The sequence below is a fragment of the Delphinus delphis genome, chromosome 1 (genome assembly GCF_949987515.2).
Source record: "Delphinus delphis chromosome 1, mDelDel1.2, whole genome shotgun sequence".
Classification (NCBI taxonomy): domain Eukaryota; kingdom Metazoa; phylum Chordata; class Mammalia; order Artiodactyla; family Delphinidae; genus Delphinus; species Delphinus delphis.
In genome coordinates, this window is record NC_082683.1 from 67632240 (window position 1) to 67652798 (window position 20559).

At 36.1% G+C, this 20559-nt stretch overlaps 1 protein-coding gene across 3 annotated transcripts in view; it reads left to right on the plus strand.

The window, feature by feature from the left end:
* DNAJB4 (DnaJ heat shock protein family (Hsp40) member B4) overlaps positions 1-15881 on the plus strand; it is a 40814-nt gene extending 24933 nt beyond the window's left edge. For 2 of the 3 annotated variants that reach the window (XM_060024092.1, XM_060024102.1), the window contains 2 exons: positions 12732-13300; positions 14684-15881. In XM_060024092.1, coding sequence (XP_059880075.1) covers positions 12866-13300; positions 14684-14917 — 669 coding nt within the window. In that variant the 5' untranslated portion in view covers positions 12732-12865 and the 3' untranslated portion in view covers positions 14918-15881. Of the gene's footprint in view, positions 1-4875; positions 5492-12731; positions 13301-14683 lie in introns of those variants that run through there. The other variant, XM_060024081.1, reaches the window with a different exon arrangement.
* The last annotated feature ends 4678 nt before the right edge of the window (positions 15882-20559 follow it).

Genomic DNA, 20559 nt, shown 5'->3' on the forward strand with positions numbered 1-20559 from the left:
TTATTGACCTTTTTGCCTTTCCTGATCTATTGTTCTTTCACCAATACCACACTGTCTTGGTACGGTATTTGAAATACACTGCATTTGAATACAATGGATGCTACCTATATGATGTCTTAATGATTCTAAATTTAACAGAGAGTCAAGATGAGTAAGTAGAAAATAACTGGAATATTTGGAAAAAGCCAATTCTTCTTAGTTGGATAGCTTTTCTGTGAGTGGATGTATATGCTTGTAAATAAGGGCATTTTGTTATACATATGGTATAGTAATCATTTTTCCAGGAAAAAATTCTTCTAGTTCATATGATGAAATCATTTTTATCATTACAGTAGCTAACACTTGCATGGACTGCACTATCCACATTTAAGTGCATCAAACATTTATCTCATTTAATCCTCATAACAGCCCTGCAAAGTAGGTGTTAATGTTAATCCCATTGGACAGATAAGGAAACTGAGGCACAGAACGGTTAAGTCCAAGGCCACACAACTAGTAAGTGGTGTTGCCAGGATTCTAATACAGGCAGTCTGTCTCCAAAGTGTGTGCTTTTACCTACTACACTGTCAATATTCCCTGATAAACCTTAGCAGATTTTATAACCACTATTCAAATATCTCAAGCACTGTTAACAAGGTATAATAGAGCCTCAGTTTGCTTATTCTTGGATAAGAAGTATCAGGGAATGGAAGTCATAATTTACTAATATTAATACTAAATGAGAAATTTCAGTTCTGAATGTACCGAGTTAACTAAATATTGACAGAAAAAGTTTTCAGCAGGAACAACGGTAAACTATTAGAAATCATTTGTATTCAAGTATTGCTGTGATGATCTAAATTTTAATAGTAATTTCTTCTGAGACTCTAGAAGGCTTACTGTCTTTCTCTGTACTAATTTTCTTGTAAACTGAGAAATGATTTGTGAATTGAAGAAATAAAACTTACTTTTTTATTGTCTGTGAATAAAGCCAAAGTAGAAGGTGGAGATTGTATCAGTTGAATGACTAGTTTTATACTTTCAGGGTTTTTTTTTTTTTTTTTTGCGGTACGCGGGCCTCTCCCGTTGCGGAGCACAGGCTCCGGACGTGCAGGCTCAGCGGCCATGGCTCACGGGCCCAGCCGCTCCGCGGCATGTGGGATCCTCCTGGACCGGGGCACGAACCCGTGTCCCCTACATCGGCAGGCAGACTCTCAACCACTGCGCCACCAAGGAAGCCCCAGGGGGTTTTTTTGTAGTTAAAATACTATTATCTTTAGCTCTCATTCTCTAAACATGTTTAATATTTAAACTGTGGTGATAAAATCAGAAAGGACACATACTTCTGTAATAATAATTTCTCTGTACTTATTAAAGCATAATATCCCAAATAAGGACGTTTTATTAAAGTTATTAAAAATAAAATGTAATGTCATTAGAATATTTACTTAATTCTGGCCCTCGACTCCCTAAAAGAGAGTGATACACTTCCCTCAAATATATTATTAAGCACAAAAGTTTTGTTGCTATTAACTTTTATAAACAAAATAATAAACATACTTAAGTTTTATGATTTTATTGAAAAAATTAAAATCATTTCTTTAAAATACATTATAACTTGTCTTTCAGTTAGAGATGAACCACGTCTACCCCAGCATGAGAACTTGACCTTGTAAACTATAAACATTAAAAAGAAGAATCTCACCCTTTGTAATTTTCTTTTAATAAAGGGAAGAGAATTGTGTTTTCATGGAATAATCTCATCAATGTTTGAGTAATAAAAATAAAAAAATACAAACACTAATTTCATATCCTTGTTAAAAATACAGCAGCCTTAAAGAAATTAAAGAAAAAAAAAAGAGTGTTCCTAACTCGTTAGTTTTTGTTCTCTTCAAATTTTCTGCCACACATACACATACCTATAAAATTAAATAAGCACTGATTTATGTGATTTTTAAACAGTGTTTCAAATAGACTTATTATGTAATTTTTTTGTTTTTATTTTTACTTTTAAAAGCACACTTATTAGATGAGCTTTGCTTACATCTCTGCTCCATTTTCCCTACAGGCTGCCATTACTCTTTGCTTTACACACTCTATTTTTGTCATGATAATTATTTACAGGGATGACAATTGCTCTTGCGCCCCCCCCATCCCCCCCAAAACAACAACCCACATTCATCTCATCTCAAACAAACTTGGATGAAGAAAATTGAATGTAAAGTGATTGTGTAATGGATTTTCAACTTTTAAGTGTATGTAAGAGTAAAATGTCTCTCAAGTACTATGTAGTATAATAATGACCACATTGATCCATTACCCTATTGCGTGTAATTGCAATGGGTATATTTGTATATATAATTTTTTCTTTGAATTATTTCTTAAGAAATTTCCAGGTATATTTACAGTGCTTCTAAAATCATTTTAAATAACAATTCCCAAATGTTTGAAAGAATTATTTACACTGCTCATTTTACCAAAACCTAGCTAGATTATTTTACCAAAACCTAGCTAGATTGTTTTACTATTTAAAGTCTTAAAATTATAATTTCTTCCGTATTAACTTGGAATTTCCAAGTTGAGGGGAATTCTTGCATTTCAACACTACTACTATAATCCTTTTGTGTGCTTATGATATTTGAAAAAAAATATGAAAATCCTTTATCACCGTTCTCTATGTGTGAAGAGCCAGATTTCTTTCCATTTGTTAACATGTAATGCATTTTTCAGAGATGTGAAAGATCTAGCCTTTGGGTTCTGAAATCAGTTAATATGTCAAGTCCTGATAATATTTCTGGCTCTCTGAAAATGATTGAATCAGATAAGAATCTGTTTTTTTTTTAGTTCCCAGCATTACCCACCAGAACAATTCAGAATTTTCATATTACTATACCAGTGTTCTTTGGTAATAAATATTTAAAGGAACTCTCTTGGAAATTAATTCTAGAATAGATGATTTTTATTATATTTTTACTCTACTCTCAATGCTGATCATTGCGCTGGATTCCAACTTGCAATATGCTTTTTTAAAAAGCAGGAGTCTTAAGGTGACTTTGGATATTAGCATTTTTCCTTAAGTTTTCTGGATTTGAAAGTTTATCTTTTGACATTGACTATTCCTTGGTGGGACTAAAAAAAATTGCTGAATAGCTGACAAACCTCTGTAACCTGTAAGTAGGCTAGATAAATACGATACCTTTCTATACCAAGGTGTTTCTAGAGTTTTGAGAAATAGTAAATCCTAGCTGTCAAAATGCACAAAGAGGAACATTATGAAAGAATTGCTGAATCATTAATGTAAGGCTGATTGGTGTATAGAGTAGGTGTTCCCATATTTTTAAAGGTTAGTATGTGATCACCACCCTTTCTTTATACTCTAAACATACAGGTACATTTACTTTTTCTCATAACTGTTCTGTTTTCTTTTAATTTTACAGACTTAAGATATTCAATACAGTGCTCTGTACAATTCTTTTGACATTTTCTTATGTCACACTAACATTTAGCAGCGATTACCTAAAGTGGTATGATAGGAAGGTTTTGTTTTGTTATTTATTTATTTATTTTTGGCTGTGCTGGGTCTTCGTTGCCGCGCTCAGGCTTTCTCTAGTTGTGGCAAGTGGGGGCTACTCATTGCGATGCACGGGTTTCTCACTGCGGTGGCTTCTCTTGTTGCAGAACACGGGCTCTAGGCACGCGGGCTTCAGTAGTTGTGGCATACGGGCTCAGTAGCTGTGGCTCGCGGGCTCTAGAGCGCAGGCTCAGTAGTTGTGGCACACAGGCTTAGCTGCTCTGCTGCATGTGGGGTTTTCCTGGACCAGGGCTCAAACCCGTGTCCCCTGCATTGGTAGGCAGGTTCTTAACCACTGCGCTGCGCCACCAGGGAAGCCCAGGAAGGTTTTTATTTTATTCTTTTTTCTTTCTGTGTTTTCCAAAATCTTCAGTTAGCATTTATATTTATAATTAGGGAAACTGTGGGTTTTTTTGTTTTTGTTTTGTTTTTTTGCGGTACGCGGGCCTCTCACTGTTGTGGCCTCTCCCGTTGCGGAGCACAGGCTCTGGACGCGCAGGCTCAGCGGCCATGGCTCACGGGTCCAGCCGCTCCGCGGCATGTGGGATCTTCCCGGACCGGGGCACGAACCCGTGTCCCCTGCATCGGCAGGCGGACTCTCAACCACTGTACCACCAGGGAAAACCGGGAAAGTGTGTTTTTAAAAGAAAAAATATCTCTCATATTATGCCTCATAAATAGCATATCCAGATTTTAAGCTGATCCAGTTAAAGTCTTAAAAGAAACATGAGTTTTTACTGTCTGTAACCTGATACTTTCTCCTATCATTCCTGAAGCAAGACAAAAATTCTTTAAATAGTGACCCTAGGAGTGGGGAGGGCAGATCTCATTCTGTTTTAGTTGAAGTAACTAAAATCAGATATGAAGCTTTCAGAAGTTATTAGTTTGCCTGAACTATTAACTCTTCTATACTACAAAAAAAAGAGTTAAAATCATCAGCTAAAGTCATATTTAAGTCCTTTACTGACTTTAAAACCTTGCTTTTGATATTTATGATATGTAGACTTTTACAATGCCAAATTCCTGGCATTTCTGATTGATAGACCCTAGGAATTTTGAAAATGACACAAATTATTTGACAATTCTAATTTAAACAAACCATATTTTAGTATTGTATACCTTACATTTGAATAACTTGAAGTTGAGATTAATATACCTAAAATAAGTATTTTTATTTGTATAATAACTTTAACTTATTTTAATGGTAAGATACTTAATGGCTATAATGATTTTTTTGTTGCTTTCTTACCTAGAATGGAGTAAATAAATGTGTAGTTAGGACATTCTGTGCTGAAATATTGGTTTCTTAATCCACTTGGCCTCTTAAAAAGGACATAAAAATGGTAGAGCCAGAAGGAAAATGAATAGTTAATCGTGGAGGAGGAGAAAACCTAGCTCAATACTTTGACTAGAGGCAGCTGGGGAAGTGACGTCCTGTAGCATTTGCTGTTCTAGAAAGTACAGAGACACGTAGTGAAAATGGGAGGATCTAGAAGGAGGCCGTCTCCTGTGTAGTGTATATTTATCTGTAAGTGAGCTGTTGGGGAAGGAATTAAATACAGAGACACTGTCTGCGTGCTGCCTTAAGACAGCAAAGCTGAATTGCTGATTTGCTTTAACTTTTAAAATACCCAGCTTGGTTTATTTTTCTTAGAATCATTGTATTGCTAAGACTGGGGACGCTGTTTTCTTTCACAAAGGGAATCTAAGTTCATTTCAAGGCATTCGAAATGGGGAAAGACTATTATTGCATTTTGGGAATTGAAAAAGGAGCTTCAGATGAAGATATTAAAAAGGCTTACCGAAAACAAGCCCTCAGATTTCATCCGGACAAGAACAAATCTCCTCAGGCAGAGGAAAAATTTAAAGAGGTCGCAGAAGCTTATGAAGTATTGAGTGATCCTAAAAAGAGAGAAATATATGATCAGTTTGGGGAGGAAGGTAAGTATTCAGTGTACATCTTTCTGTTTCTCCAGCTCTGTCTCTCTTTTTTCTCTCTCAGCCTTCTGGTTATTAAATTAAATTCTCTGACATTTCAAAAGTAGAAAGACAAATAATGGATGAAAACAAGATTTCATCTCTGATCATATGAATGAATGTTATATAGCTATGAATGAAATGTATTTGTTTGCCTTTTTTTGGATTTTGACATTTTGTAATATGTATATTCTACCATTAGATTTATAATGTTAACATTATATTTGAAAAGAAACCTTAAATTCCCATACTCATTAAGAAATTGTGTCAAAAGTCTTATGCAACCTGTTTTGTTTTCTAAAGAATTTTCTGTCAGAACCAGTAAAGATTCTTTAGTCATTTAAAATCTTAAGATTGGCAGTTCAAATTCTGGGTAGTTTATATTTTATTCACGAAAACAAAAGAAGTTTTTTGCCTTTCTTATGGCAAAGCTAGTTTAAATTAAACAGGACAGAATCGTCTCTCTGAGAAGCCGAAGGCCCAGGCATTTAGCTGTAGTTGTTTTTGGCATTCTGCCTGGAGAGGAAAGAATTTTCCTGATGTCATAAAATACCAGAACAAGTTTTTAGCTTAATTGTAAACAGTAATTGTGTGCCAAGAAAATGAGATCTCAGAAATATAATTTTTTGACCTAAAATGGCCACCTAGTTAGAACAATTATTGATTTACTTCAAGGTAACATTATTTCTTTTAAAATTTTACTATCTAGGTATAGAGGAAGGCATGATAACTTCCCTTTCCTCTCCCTGCCACACTTTTGTTTCTTGGATTGTGAGATCAGAAACTAGTTGAATACAGTAAATGGGAATAATTGAAGATTATCCTTTTATCATTCTGGATTTTAAAGTGTTTATCCATCATCTCCATATAATTGTAGCTATAAAGTAAGACTATTTTAAATCGCTAATTTAACAACAACACTTCAATTTCTACAGGTTCTGGGATTTTCAACGTTTTATATCAGGACTAAGTTGTTTTATTACTAATTTTTCTCCCCAGATGTTTTTTTTTAAATCATTGTAGTTATGAAAACTGTTTTCGGGTTTTTTGCTTCCTTTATTGCATTTAATGTTAAATTTTCCTAATTAGAAATATAGCCTAAAGTATAGTGAAGTAGCGACTGCTTATTTTGAGTTAAAACATTAAATTTAGATAAGCAGGGTGATTGTGTAGAGGGTTTTTTGTTGTTGTTTTTTGTTTTTGATCTGAGTTGCCCCAAATTGCAGTTTCTGCTGCCAGTTTTGGTGTGATGAGGACCTGCAGTGTCAGGTTCTTACAAAGTAAATATTGAAAAAAGCAAATAGTGGGCAGTTCAATCCTGTTGGTTCCTTATGGCCATACTACTCAAAATACAATGATTTGGTTCTTCTCAAAACCTAAGCAGGATTCTGAGATACTACTAACCATATACTACTCTTTCTGAAGAAGTTATTTTGTAATTTTGTAAAGAAATCTACAAACATGCAGTAACACAATAAATTCCCATGAAAAAGCAAATATCCACTGATTTAATCCCCATCTCACAAATAGCTCAAATCTCTCTATAACTAAACCATAAGATTCAGTGTTTACTAAGGATATTTGCAGAATTTTCAAGTCACCAAATGATACATTTTTCTTGGCTTAATATTACCTCTTAATAGTGTTTTTCTTGGGTGATATTTCTCCAGTTTGATTTTTACTGAGCATCACCAGTGAGTGAATTTAAAAAAGACTAAAACAGGATCATGTGTGTACCCCAAATCTTTTTTTGTTCTTGACTCAGGTAATTGATGTAAGCAATAGAGGTAATAGGGAAGAATAAGTTTTTTAAAGCATTGAAATATATTATTCAGAAATATCATTCTCTAGTTATGTTACTTTAAAATACAGTTAAATGAAAGTTATTCTATTATGTTTTAGAAATTATCTTCCTTTACAGAAAAGCATTATATTTACTTATCCTTTATTTAAAATACCTGGTTACGTATACTGTTAAAATGTGGGAAAATACTTTTTGTCTTTGCCTGTCATTGATCTGTTTGTGCCTGCAGGCCTGGTTCCATAGCCCTATGTGTTTCTCTAGAAGTAACATAACAATAATTTTAGGACTGTGGGGCCATTACTAATTTACCTGATATACTTTTTTCCCCCAATTATTGCATTCTTTTGCAAGGCCTGAGACTGTGGAAATAAGGAACCGTGAACTGAGAATTATATGAGTTGAACATGCTAATTTATATATTTAGGACCTACCAGAACCAGTGATCTCAGTATATTTGTGTTTTGAAAATCTCTAATAGCCACAATTTTATTTTTTTTATATCTACTTGGTTGTGTGTTTTTTTTTTTTTTTAATTCATTTATTTGGTTGCGTTGGATCTTTGTTGCTGCTCGCGGGCTTTCTCTAGTTGCGGAGAGCAGGGGCTCCTCTTTGTTGCGGTGCTCAGGCTTCTCACTGCGGTGGCTTCTCTTGTTGCGGAGCACCAGCTCTAGGCGTGCGGGCTTCAGTAGTTGCGGCGCACAGACTCAGTGGTTGTGGCTCTTGGGCTCCAGAGCTCAGGCTCAGTATTTGTGGCGCACGGGCTTAGTTGCTCTGCAGCATGTGGGATATTCCCGGACCAGGGATTGAACCCGTGTCCCCTGCATTGGCAGGCGGACTCCTAACCAGTGAGCCATCAGGGAAGCCCCTCTAATATCCACAATTTTAAATTCTGAGTTTTTTAAAGGTTGAATAAAAATAGAGATGTTTTGAAAGTATCATATGACCCAGCATTTCCACTCCTAGGAATCTGTAAAAGAGAAATGAAAATATAGGTCCATAGAAAGACATGTACGTGAGTGTTCACAGCAGCACCATTTGTGATGGCCCCAAATGAAAAAATCCGAAAGTATCATCTTTTAGTGAATGGATAAAATGTGTTGTATATGTATACACACACACACACACACAAATACTACTTAGCAATTAAAAGAACTGATTTAATAAAACATGTTACTAAATGGAATAACCTCATGAACTATGCTAAAAAAGTCAGATATAAATGACTACATATTCTGTTACTCCATTTATATGAAATGCATGGATAAGGCAGATTTATAGAGAAAGATAGCACATCAGTGGTTGCCTAGGGCTAGAGGTGGGAGCAGGGATTAACTACAAATAGAAATGAAAGAACTCTTTGGGTTGATGGAAATGTTTTATAACTGGATTGTAGTGATGGTTGCACAATTCTACAACTTCACTAAAACTGTATATTTACAATGGGTTAATTTTATTGTATGTAATAAATAAAACTATTTTTCCATATAGAGACGTTTCTCCATAGTTGAATCATTTGAAACAAAAAACAGAACTACAGAAATTGAAAATTGGATTTTGATCCAGTCTCTCCCCTAAAGTTTTAGGTTTAGTTCTGAATTGTTCCGTGATGTCAACAGAAGTTTATATTAAAAGACTTAAAAAAAAAAAAAAGATTTTCAATAACACATTTTCATAGTAGTCTAGTTTTCTAACATTTCTTTTTCCTTATGCCTTCTTTTTTTATTGTTTATGTTTTACTCAATAACTTAAATACTGAAAGTTAGTATTTATATGATCAAATTTGTGTTTAGTATATTAATCTTTATACTAGCTTGCAGCTTCTGTTCTTCATATAGTTAATCAACTGAATTTATTTACTATATATTTTTTTAAATGAGTATTTACTCATTTTTTGTATTTTTATGAATCAAAGCTGTCTAAAGAATTTCATTATGCTAGTTAACTCTAAGTATTTTTTATAAATCTGGGTTCTTACATATTAGATCTCCTTAAAGAAAGTTTTTAAAGTCCTATAATTTTTTTTCTTTGAAATCCTAATTCTTCTCCAATGCTGCTGCTTTTGATAAACTTTTAATCAACTAACTAACGGATATCATTGTTATGGATAGTATCCCAGACACATAATTGTTTCTGGATTGCAAATTGGTTGATTGGTTGTTTTTTAAATAATAGCTGTCGGTACAGCATACGTAAATGTTGACTCTGGGGTGCACTTCTTGCTCACACGAGTGATGATGATGTCTAGAGAAAATTTTGGATAGCAGAGGGAATCTAGCTGAATATTAAAATTTTCCATGAGCAGTCAGAATGTATGTAGTGAAGAGTTGACTCTGTAGTTGATGACAGGCTTGTTCCAATTCAAGTGCCGGGCAATGCAAGTGATACTTGCATAATAATTCATGTTGTATTGGTGTGAATTTTGGTAGGATTTTTCTCAGTCATAGAGGATACGTAGTTGACTGTTTAGTGTCAAAGCTGCATTGTTAGCTGTTAGCTTTGATAAACGTCACTTCAGACAGTGTGTGAATCTTCTCAGGGACTCTGTAATCCTGATTGAGTTACCATTTTTGGCAGAGGAAGGAAGGGCTTTTAGAGAAAAGCCAAACCCATGATGTAATAACTTAAAATGTTGTTCTTTCTTTTCATGAATCCATTATAGGTCCAAAACATTTAGATTTTGTCTTGTAGAGGGTTAGACTGGGCAGGCTAATTCCTCAATTTACTTTATTAACTCTGTTAAATTATTATACTCTATTTGTGGGATGAAAGATGAAGTGATTGAAATAATTTAGCATTGGTTTAATCACATTGGTAATGACCTTGAGTTATATGATATATATATATATCATTAAAAAAATCTGCCACTAGCTTTTTTTAACATTTGGAGTTATAACTATACCACTAAAATTTATAAAAAGAAGTTTTGGATGAGCTGTGTGTTAAAAGTTCTTGTCCTGCTTGTACTTGTCATTCTGATTCTACAAGGCATATCCCTGAGTGCTATTTGGATATATCATCCAATACATATATTGACAATTTTCAAATTGTTAGATTTCTTTTTGTGTCTCCAGATTTCTATTCACGGATGAAGGTAAAAATTTAAACATCATCTGGCACTGTTGGATGAAGTAGAGTACCTGTATACCTTTTAGTGGAAGTTGCCAAATAGAATAAGACACGTAAAACTCTGTGAAATCATGCTGAGTGACTTCAGTAGAATTTTTTATTATTAAATTTCTCATATATGTGTATGTGTGATTATACTTTATATTGTTTTTGCTTCTGCCTTTTCTCAAATATCTTGACACTCAAAATACATTTTAAAGTTTATTTTTGGAGGCTTTAAGAATTAGTTCATTCCCTTTATTCAATAAACATGAGCGGGGCTTCCCTGATGGCGCAGTGGTTGAGAGTCTGCCTGCCAATGTGGGGGGCACGGGTTCGAGCCCTGGTCTGCGAGGATCCCACATGCCGTGGAGCAACTGGGCCCGTGAGCCACAACTACTGAGCCTGCGCATCTGGAGCCTGTGCTCCACAACAAGAGAGGCCGCGATAGTGAGAGGCCCGCGCACCCGATGAAGAGTGGCCCCCATTCGCTGCAACTAGAGAAAGCCCTCACACAGAAACAAAGACCCAACACAGCCAAATATAAATAAATAAATTTAAATAAATAAATAAACATGAGCGCCTGTCATTTTCAGACCTGTATGCATGAGCAATGCAAAAATGAATAAAATGTATTTCTTGCCCTCAAATTGGTCACTGCTTAAATATATTGGAATCACTTAAATTCTCTTGAATTTTTCTTTACAGTTTCATAATTTTTATATTCTTTTCCTGCTTGTTTCCTTGGTCAGGAATGCCCATAAGGCTCATTCAGAAACTTTGCTGATACTGTAATGATATAAATCCTTGTCAGCATTGATCCCTTAAAAGATCACTATACTGTTGTTCTGTGGGTTTCAGTAGAATCTTCCTTCAGTATGTAGTAGAAAATGCTACTTCAAATATGTAATCTCTTGTGAGCTACTTATTACTTAGTTGAGCTTAAAAAAGAGGATCAAAGGGTCACTATCTTGGGGTCTGAAGCAGGTTGTCCATAATAGACAGAAATAACTAGCCCAAAGGCCTTACATGTCAAAAGAGTTCACAGCTCATGATTTCAGTCTTTTCACATGCTGTTGAAATTAATGCTATCACATGGTATGCCTAGATAAAGAATTTCGTTATCTAGGATAGGATAACAATTTTAGTGTCTAAAATTTTTTTTCATAGGGTTTTCTGTTATTAGAATTTTTTCCCTTTCTGCCACAAATGAGTTCTATTTAATTCTTAAACAGTGAAAGGTGATCTGAAATACAGATAGTTAGTATAAATATGGTATTTTATATTATTGATTTGTGCTGACTGATTATAATGGTACTCAAAGATTTAGGTTACGTATTTTGCATTGATTACTGAAGACCTTTCAATTGACATCTTTTATTTTTTATTATTATTATTTTTCTATTTTATTGAAGTATAGTTGATTTACAATGTTGTGTTAATTTCTGCTATACAGCAAAATAATTCAGTTATATATATATATATATTCTTTTTTATATTCTTTTCCATTATGGCTTATCACAGGATATTGAATACAGTTCCCTGTGCTATACAGTAGGACCTTGTTGTTTATCCATCCTATATATACTAGTTTGCATCTGCTAATCCCGAATTCCCAATTCTTCCCTCCCCCACCCCTTGAATGACATCTTTTAAAAACTTACATTTATATACTTTAGGTTATCAAACCAGTAGCTTATGCGATAAGAGGTTCCCGATTTTTATTTATTTTCTTTTTACCTGTGGAACAAAGACTCAGGAATAATTGATCATTAAAGATGGGGTTTGGGGCTTCCCTGGTGGCGCAGCGGTTAAGAATCCGCCTGCCAGTGCAGGGGACACGGCTTCGAGCCCTGGTTCGGGAGGGTCCCACATGCTGCGGAGCAACTAAGCCCGTGCGCCAGAACTACTGAGTCTGCGCTCTGGAGTCCAACAAGAGGAGCCACCGCAATGAAAAATAGCCCCTGCTCTCCGCAACTAGAGAGGGCCCACCTTCAGCAACAAAGACCCAACACAGCCAAAAATAAATAAAATGAAGTTTTTTAAAAAAACAAACCAGTTTAAAAAAAAAAAAAGATGGGGTTTGGAAGAAGAATTTGAAAGATAAAAATTTAACTTAGGGTGGAATGATTGGAAGTTATGTAGCTGTTCTGTATTCAGTTATAATGGCATTTCTGGTCAATATTAATAAATAGCAACCTAAGTTAGCCAAAGTTTATTAGTAATACAGTTGTTGAAAGTTTAACTTTCAAGAGTTGTAAGCATTTTTCTAATCATGCTTATCTCTTCATTTAGGGTTGAAAGGAGGGGCAGGAGGTACTGATGGACAAGGAGGTACCTTCCGGTACACCTTTCATGGCGATCCTCATGCCACATTTGCAGCATTTTTCGGAGGTTCCAACCCCTTTGAAATTTTCTTTGGAAGACGGATGGGTGGTGGTAGAGATTCTGATGAAATGGAAGTAGATGGAGATCCTTTTAGCGCCTTTGGATTCAGCATGAATGGATATCCAAGAGACAGGAATTCTGTGGGACCATCCCGCCTCAAACAAGATCCTCCAGTTATTCATGAACTTAGAGTATCACTTGAAGAAATATATAGTGGTTGTACCAAACGGATGAAGATTTCTCGAAAAAGGTTAAACCCTGATGGAAGGAGTTATCGAACTGAGGACAAAATTCTTACCATCGAGATAAAAAAAGGGTGGAAAGAAGGTACCAAAATTACTTTTCCAAGGGAAGGAGATGAAACACCAACTAGTATTCCAGCAGACATTGTTTTTGTCATTAAAGATAAAGATCACCCCAAATTCAAAAGGGATGGATCAAATATAATTTATACTGCTAGAATTAGTTTACGAGAGGTAAGTTGGTAGGACATAGGATTCTGAAACCAAACAGAATTATGCATGTGATCTTAGGGCATTTATCTAAATAATAGCTAACATTAATTTTATGTTTACTACACAATATTTTTAAAATTATCATAAGAACCTTCTGAAGTAGTACCACTATTATACCTCATTTATGGATAAGATTATACTTTCTAAGTTTAGTTATTTATACTAACAATTTAAATCACAATTTTAAGTGAATTATATACTATGAGGCCTAGTCTGGATTAACTCTACTCTGTTTTTTACAAGTATGGTTTATGAGATCTGTACTGTAATCTCATCACCTTAGTCCATGTATAGAATTTTTCCAAAATTGTTAACTTGGGTTAATAATTATATAACAAAAAAAGTATTAAAAGACATAATAATTTATGAGGGTACTGCTTTAATACATTAGTTCGTATTTGTTCTATTTTTAGGCACTCTTTCTCAAATTGGATTGTAATCCTGCAAATAAGGCCATATCAGTTCCCTGCTTAAAATTCTTAAATGACTCCACATAGCATCTACCATAATGTCTAAACTCTTTATCTTAAAATAAAAGGTTGTTTTTAATCTGATTTCTAACCCTCAATGTATATGCATTTCCCTAAGTTTGATGTATTATTATCTCATATACCTCTGTGTCATTGTCTGAGCTGCACTCTGTGGAACACTGCTGTTCCTCACTCTACCTCAACACCTGCTACTGGTCCAATGCTTACCCCAAACTTACCCCCTGAAGCTAAGGGGGTAGGTTGGGTGCCCTTTCTCTCACAAAAGACTTCTGCACATACTTCTGTGCCAACTTTGTACTGTATTATAATTACTAGTTTGCTTCTGAATTCTTTGTGCGTTCCTTGAGGTGGGGTCTGTGTGCATGGTCCCTATGTGCTCAGGCTCTAACAGGAATATATGGCATATAGTAGGTACTCAGTAAATATTTATTGACTAAAACATTAAGTATATTTCTTGTCCTAACATTTTCCCTCTAGAGAAGTTTGTAGTTGCTCCTATCTTATTCTTTCTAGTCCTGAATTTCTCCCTCTTCTCTTCTCCCATTCCATCCCTGCATCTTGAATGTTGTAATAGCAGCCTCAGACAATCCATTTCATTCCAGGGCAATGTGAAAGACATTCTTTCCTCCGTTTTTCCTTTTCTTTTCCTTCCCCTTTTCCTTTCCTTCTTTTGTAAAATGTCTGATTATATGTGTCCTGAAGGGACTTTCTAATGTGGAAAAAGTCTTATAATTATTGATATTCTTTTGGAGGTTAAAAATTTGCCTTAGAGGTATCGTCCTTTACAGCTGGTAATATTTTTGATTAGACTTTTACGTTTTGAAATTTGTTAATTTTATTTGGTCCATTTTAGGCATTGTGTGGCTGCTCATTTAATGTGCCAACAATGGATGGAAGAACCATACCTATGACAATAAATGATATTGTGAAACCTGGAATGAGGCGAAGAATTATCGGATATGGGCTACCGTTTCCAAAAAATCCTGAGCAACGTGGTGACCTTCTAATAGAATTTGAGGTGTCCTTCCCAGATACTATATCCTCATCATCCAAAGAAGTACTTAGGAAACATCTTCCTGCCTCATAGAATGAAAAACTTTGTTACCCATATTTTGATAAGGCACTGAAAATATAAAAGAACTGGCCATTTACTGATGTAGATGTGAATTCTGTATAAAGACATGTAAATTATTTCGAGGGTTCATTAAATTGCATGAATAGACGGGTCAAATAAAAAGGCAAAAGGGATTTTTACAGTTAGAGAAGAAGAGAAAACCATTCACTGTATTTTATTTCATTTCTCCCAAATCAGAAAATTTTAGTATTTTGCTTACATATAAAACTTGTTTCTGTGGAGTTAGTAGATATATTTCTAATAAAGTACTAGGATATCCAAGTACTTTATTTCTTATATCTTTACATTATCAGTATGATAGGTTCTCATTTATGATGGAAATTTAAATTCTTAACAAAACTATACATGTGATAGGTATTTCTAGAAAGTAAAAACCCAAGTCACTTGGAAATCTAGTTAACTAGATTAAAGTCACCATATGAAATGCTGCTATAGGGCTGGTACCCATAAAAGAATATCCTAATACATATGTTTCACCATTTTGATTTTTAAAGTATGTTGTAGCATTTCTTAATAACATAGTTGTAATGTTCTTAAGGCAGACATTTTCTTCATAAAAAGGATATTAATGGCAATTTATCTCCTGTGGAAATCCCAATTGGCCTGAATTACTGATATTTTAGAAATAGGTTGTTTTTAAAATGCCATATATAATTTTATGCAAGTTGACTATATATCTTGGACTTAATAAATTATAGGTACATTTTATTGTCCACTAGTTAAAAATAATTTGTTTGATAATAAATGTGTTTTTAGAGGAAATATTGCTACTTGGAATTAATTTTCCAATTACACAGCCTTCTATAACTTACTCATAATATGCTATATGTACCATATGCAATTTCCCTAAAAAGAATAAACTACCACTATGGTGTTAAACCAAAATATGGGGAAAATAAACACTAACTGCTGCTTATGAATGATGTTGCTACTACTTGTTATGCATATAAATATTTTACTTTTTCATATGTATAGATTGCATTCTTAGGTGTTTTAATTTTTTAAATATATTTACGTTTAAAAACTTATTCTGGGGCTTCCCTGGTAGCACAGTGGTTGAGAGTCCGCCTGCCAATGCAGGGGACACGGGTTCTTGCCCTGGTCCGGGAAGATCCCACATGCCGCGGAGCGGCTGGGCCCGTGAGCCATGGCCGCTGAGCCTGCGCTCCGCAGCAGGAGAGGCCACAACAGTGAGAGGCCCATGTACCGCAAAAAAAAAAAAAAAAAAAAAAAAAAAAAAAAGTTATTCTGTTTTCTGTTTTATAGCTATAGTGAGAATGATATTTTGAACCAATGTTTTTGGTTCAAAAGTGATTTTCAGGATGATTGGTATACAAGGTATATTGAGCCCTATCACCTTTCAGCAGAATATTGTCTTCTTTTAGAAATTCAACACATAGGTTTTAATCACCACATGCTTTACCACTTTATTGAGATATAATTTCACCTGCTAAAAAGTTTACCCTTTTAAAGTGTACAATCCAGTGGTTTTAGTATATTCACAGAGTTGTGCAACCACTTTCTAATTCCAGAACATTTTTATCACCCCAGAAAGAAACTGAATAACCATTAGCACTCACTTCGCATTCCTCCAGCCCCTGGCAAACACTAATCTACTTTCTGTCCCTATGGATTTATCTATTCTGGACATTTCCTATAAATGGCATCAAACAATGTTTGGCTCTTTTTTTTTTTTTTTTTGGCTTCTTTCACTTAGCATAATGTTTTCAGGGTACATCCATGTTGCATCATGTATCAGTACTTTGTTCTTTCTTTATGGCAGAATAATATTCCATTGTATGATATACCACCTTCTGTTTATCCATTCATTAGTTGATGGGCATTTAGGTTATTTCCACTTTTTGGCTATTATGAATAATGCCACTATGAACATTTTTGTACAAGTTTTTGTGTACATCATTTTTCAATTCTCTTGGGTATATATATACCTAAGAGTAAAATTGTTGGGAATAACCATATACTTTAGTTGCAAGTGGAAAATGCTTGAAAATACCAGAGAATTCAGCTAATCATGCATATTATTCCATCTAATTCGTAAATGATTCCTTTATAACTTTTCACTGAGTGACATTTAAAACTCCTTAGGGAAGTAAGAACATCATGGAAATTTTCTCACAGGTCTAAAGAGATAAGAGTTGAAAAGCATCAGTCAGAGTGGTAGGTGTGGTTTCTATTTTAAACTCACTGTTATTTATTGTAATTTTCTTGATTAAGCATTTTCTCCCAAGTTAAATAAATGATTTGTAGATTAGATAGATGGATAATCTTTGGATTAAAAAGTATTTTTTTAAAGTACAGAATTATTCTTCTAGTAGTAAAATTAATTTGCATTGCTATAGAAAAATAGTATATCAATATTTTTCATGTCTTTCAGTATATCAATATCAAATAATGCCTTAGTTTGTAGTAAGTGCCCAATTTTTATTTATTGAATTTGACTTAATGTAAGAGTTTTACAGTTTTCTTATTTACTTAAATTATGAAGGTACTTTTGATTTTAAAATGTTCTCTTTAAATTCAACCAAGTTCTTGGATACCTGGATAGTTTTGAAGTACTGTGGATCTCAGTAAGCTAATTGATAAACATGTTTACCTACCTTTCCTACAACTAAAATTTGATTGGTACATCATCTCTGTAGCTGTTAGAATTTTGGTTTATGTGAATGTAGTTCTTAAGCCATTCTTATAAAGAGGAAACTGGAGATTTGGGAGAGTAAAGTGAATGACAAAGGAAAATGAGAAGTTTTGGATGCAACCTTAAGCATGAGAAAACCAGAGGCAAAGAACTCCACTCCTGTTTCTGTTAGAGGGGTGGCACTGAGATGAAGACAAAAAATCTGGACCAGAAGTACTACTGTGACACTAAATTATAACAGGAGATCTGTATCAGAGAAGAGCTTGGGAAATATTTAGTTACGTTCAATAGGTTAAAGGTTGCACAATATTTTTAATCAGTATTTATTTTGCATCTCTGGGACGGGGAATAAAGGGGTTCAAGAGATGGGATTAAGTGAGAATTCTAAAACCTGAAAAATATGAAACATTTGGAATGAGGCTAGGCTTCTTTTTTTCTTAATTGCCTTTCTTCATATACCTGTTATGTCTAACAAAGGAAAAATAAATTTGCAAGCATCTTACTGAAGCTGTGAGAATGAGCGATCCTGAAGAGTTTCTAGGAAGCAGGGACTGACAAGCCATATTTATTCCTAGCTAAAGACTATCACTCTTTTGACTTCGTGCAGCCTTCATTTTAGTGAGCATAAACGCTGAGTTCCGGGCGCAGCCCACCCGAGGGCTGTGCGGCCCCCAGCCCCGACAGGGGGTCCCCGCTCTCCCCAGCTCTGCGCGGCCCCCCTCCCCAGCCTCCTGTAGGACTGGGTGCCAGCTCCGGGCCCACCCACCTCCCGCGCCCCCCGCCCCGACCCTCCGGTTGAGTTCCCCACCCCACGCCCAGGAACACACGCGCCGACCACCTCCCTCCACCGCAACCTCCGGCGACCCCATCGCCCAGACCTCTCCTCTCGCATCCCCGGGTTCTTCGTGCCCTTCGGTGCGTGGGATCCCCACTTCCTCACCCACCCCATCCCGCGCACTCACGGGCTCTCCCGGGGCAGCGCCCAGGCCCGCGCTCGCCAGCGCCTCAGCCTGGCTCAGGCCGGCCGGGCAGACCCACCGGCCGGAAGGGAGGGCGGGGCTCTGGGCCTTCTCAGAGGGCCTGGCCGCTGCTGCTGGGCTACCAACCCCGGTGTCCCCAGGTCAGAGTCCCGGAAAAGCGTTAATCTAAAAACCGCTTGACTAGATGACAATTGGGTTGGAAACGCGTATGCTCCAGGCAGGGGTTTCTGAGAGTCTGTTCTTCCGTGGGCTAGCTTCAGTTGGGCGGGGGCTTTGATTATTTTTGTCCGTTTCTTCAGAAACTTTCTTTGAGTTGGATTGCTTCTGAACAAGCTTCTAACGTCCAGCAAGTTGTTCCCGTTCTGTGGTGTTTATGGCGGGGCGGGGTGGGGGAGTGGGGTTTGAAACCATCCAGAGATTTCCTGTTTGCGGGCTGTTAAGGACAGAAGGTCAGTTACAAACCGCAGGGTGGCCAGCAGGTGCCCAGGTGTGACCCACACAGCCCGGATCAGTCTCTGCCCCTGCATCTGTATTGGGAGGGTGTGTGTGTTTGTGTGTGTGTGTGTGTGAGAGAGAGAGAGAGAGAGAGAGAGAGAGAGAGAGAGAGAGAGAGAGAGAGAGAGAAAGAGAGAGAGAGAGATTCCTGTTTGCCTTACTTGGATTTTCTGACTTTTCTGTAATAACCTTGCTTTGCCTTTTGGCGAGGGTGGGGCAGAGCTGGGGGAGGAAGCATAAACTAGAAAAGAAAGGAACCCCGGTATTTTCAAGTTTGGATTTTAAAGTCTCAAATCCAAAAAAGAAAAAGAAAAATCTGACTTCTTAGGGTTCTGCCTAAAACATTTTGTTTTTCCTATAACAACTGAAATTCCTCAGCTAATTGTGTTCCTACCGAATGCTTTCAGAAACATACCTCTCTCAACTGGGGAAATTATATTTTACTCTGGCTTTTATAAATTACACTCCCTTACTTATTAAAACAACCTGGAAAATTGGCACAGCCCACTTCAGAGTAGTAATTATACAATAGGACTAGTTAAACATTTTATGCCTCTTTTTCCAAAATATATATATATTTTTTGCGGTACACGGGCCTCTCACTGTTGTGGCCTCTCCCGTTGTGGAGCACAGGCTCCGGACGCCCAGCCTCAGTGACCATGGCTCACGGGCCCAGCCGCTCCGCGGCATGTGGGATTTTCCCGGACCGGGGCACAAACCCGCGTCCCCTGCATCGGCAGGCGGACTCTCAACCACTGCGCCACCAGGGAAGCCCCTTTTTCCAAAATATTTGACTCATCAATCTTGAAAGAAATTTTTCAGAAGTTAAAACTGGAACACTTAACTGATAATGGGGCCTTAGTATTATTTAAAAATTAGTTACTGGCTTATATACGTTTATTCTCATTAAGTTTGTAGAAGGTATACATGATGACCAAGTGGGATTTTTTCTAGGAGTGCAAGACTGGTTTAGTATTTGTAATTTCTCCAATACAGCATTGTTCTCACTCATCTCCTTTGTGTTGTCGTTGGCAAATATACTACATTTCTATATATTATGGTCATTACGTTATATGTATGTTGTTTTATACAATTGCTTTCTAAATCAGTTAAGAGAAAGAAAGGAGAGGAAATAGGATTTGCATTGTGTTTTATAATTACGTAATTACCTCTACCAGGGCTCTTTGTTCATGTGGATTTGAGTTACTGTCTGCGGCCACTTGCTTTCAGCCTGAAGATCTTCTGTTAGTATTTCTTGTAATGTGGGTCTGCTATCAACAAATTCTCTCAGTTTTTGTTTATCTGAGAATGTCTTTATTTTGCCTTTATTTTTTGAAAGATAGCTTTGCTGAATATAGGATTCTTGGTTGACAGATTTTTTTCTTGGAGCACTTTTAACATCTTATCCCACTGTCTCTGGTCTCCCTTATTTCCAGTTATAAGTAAGCTGATTTTATTGGGGT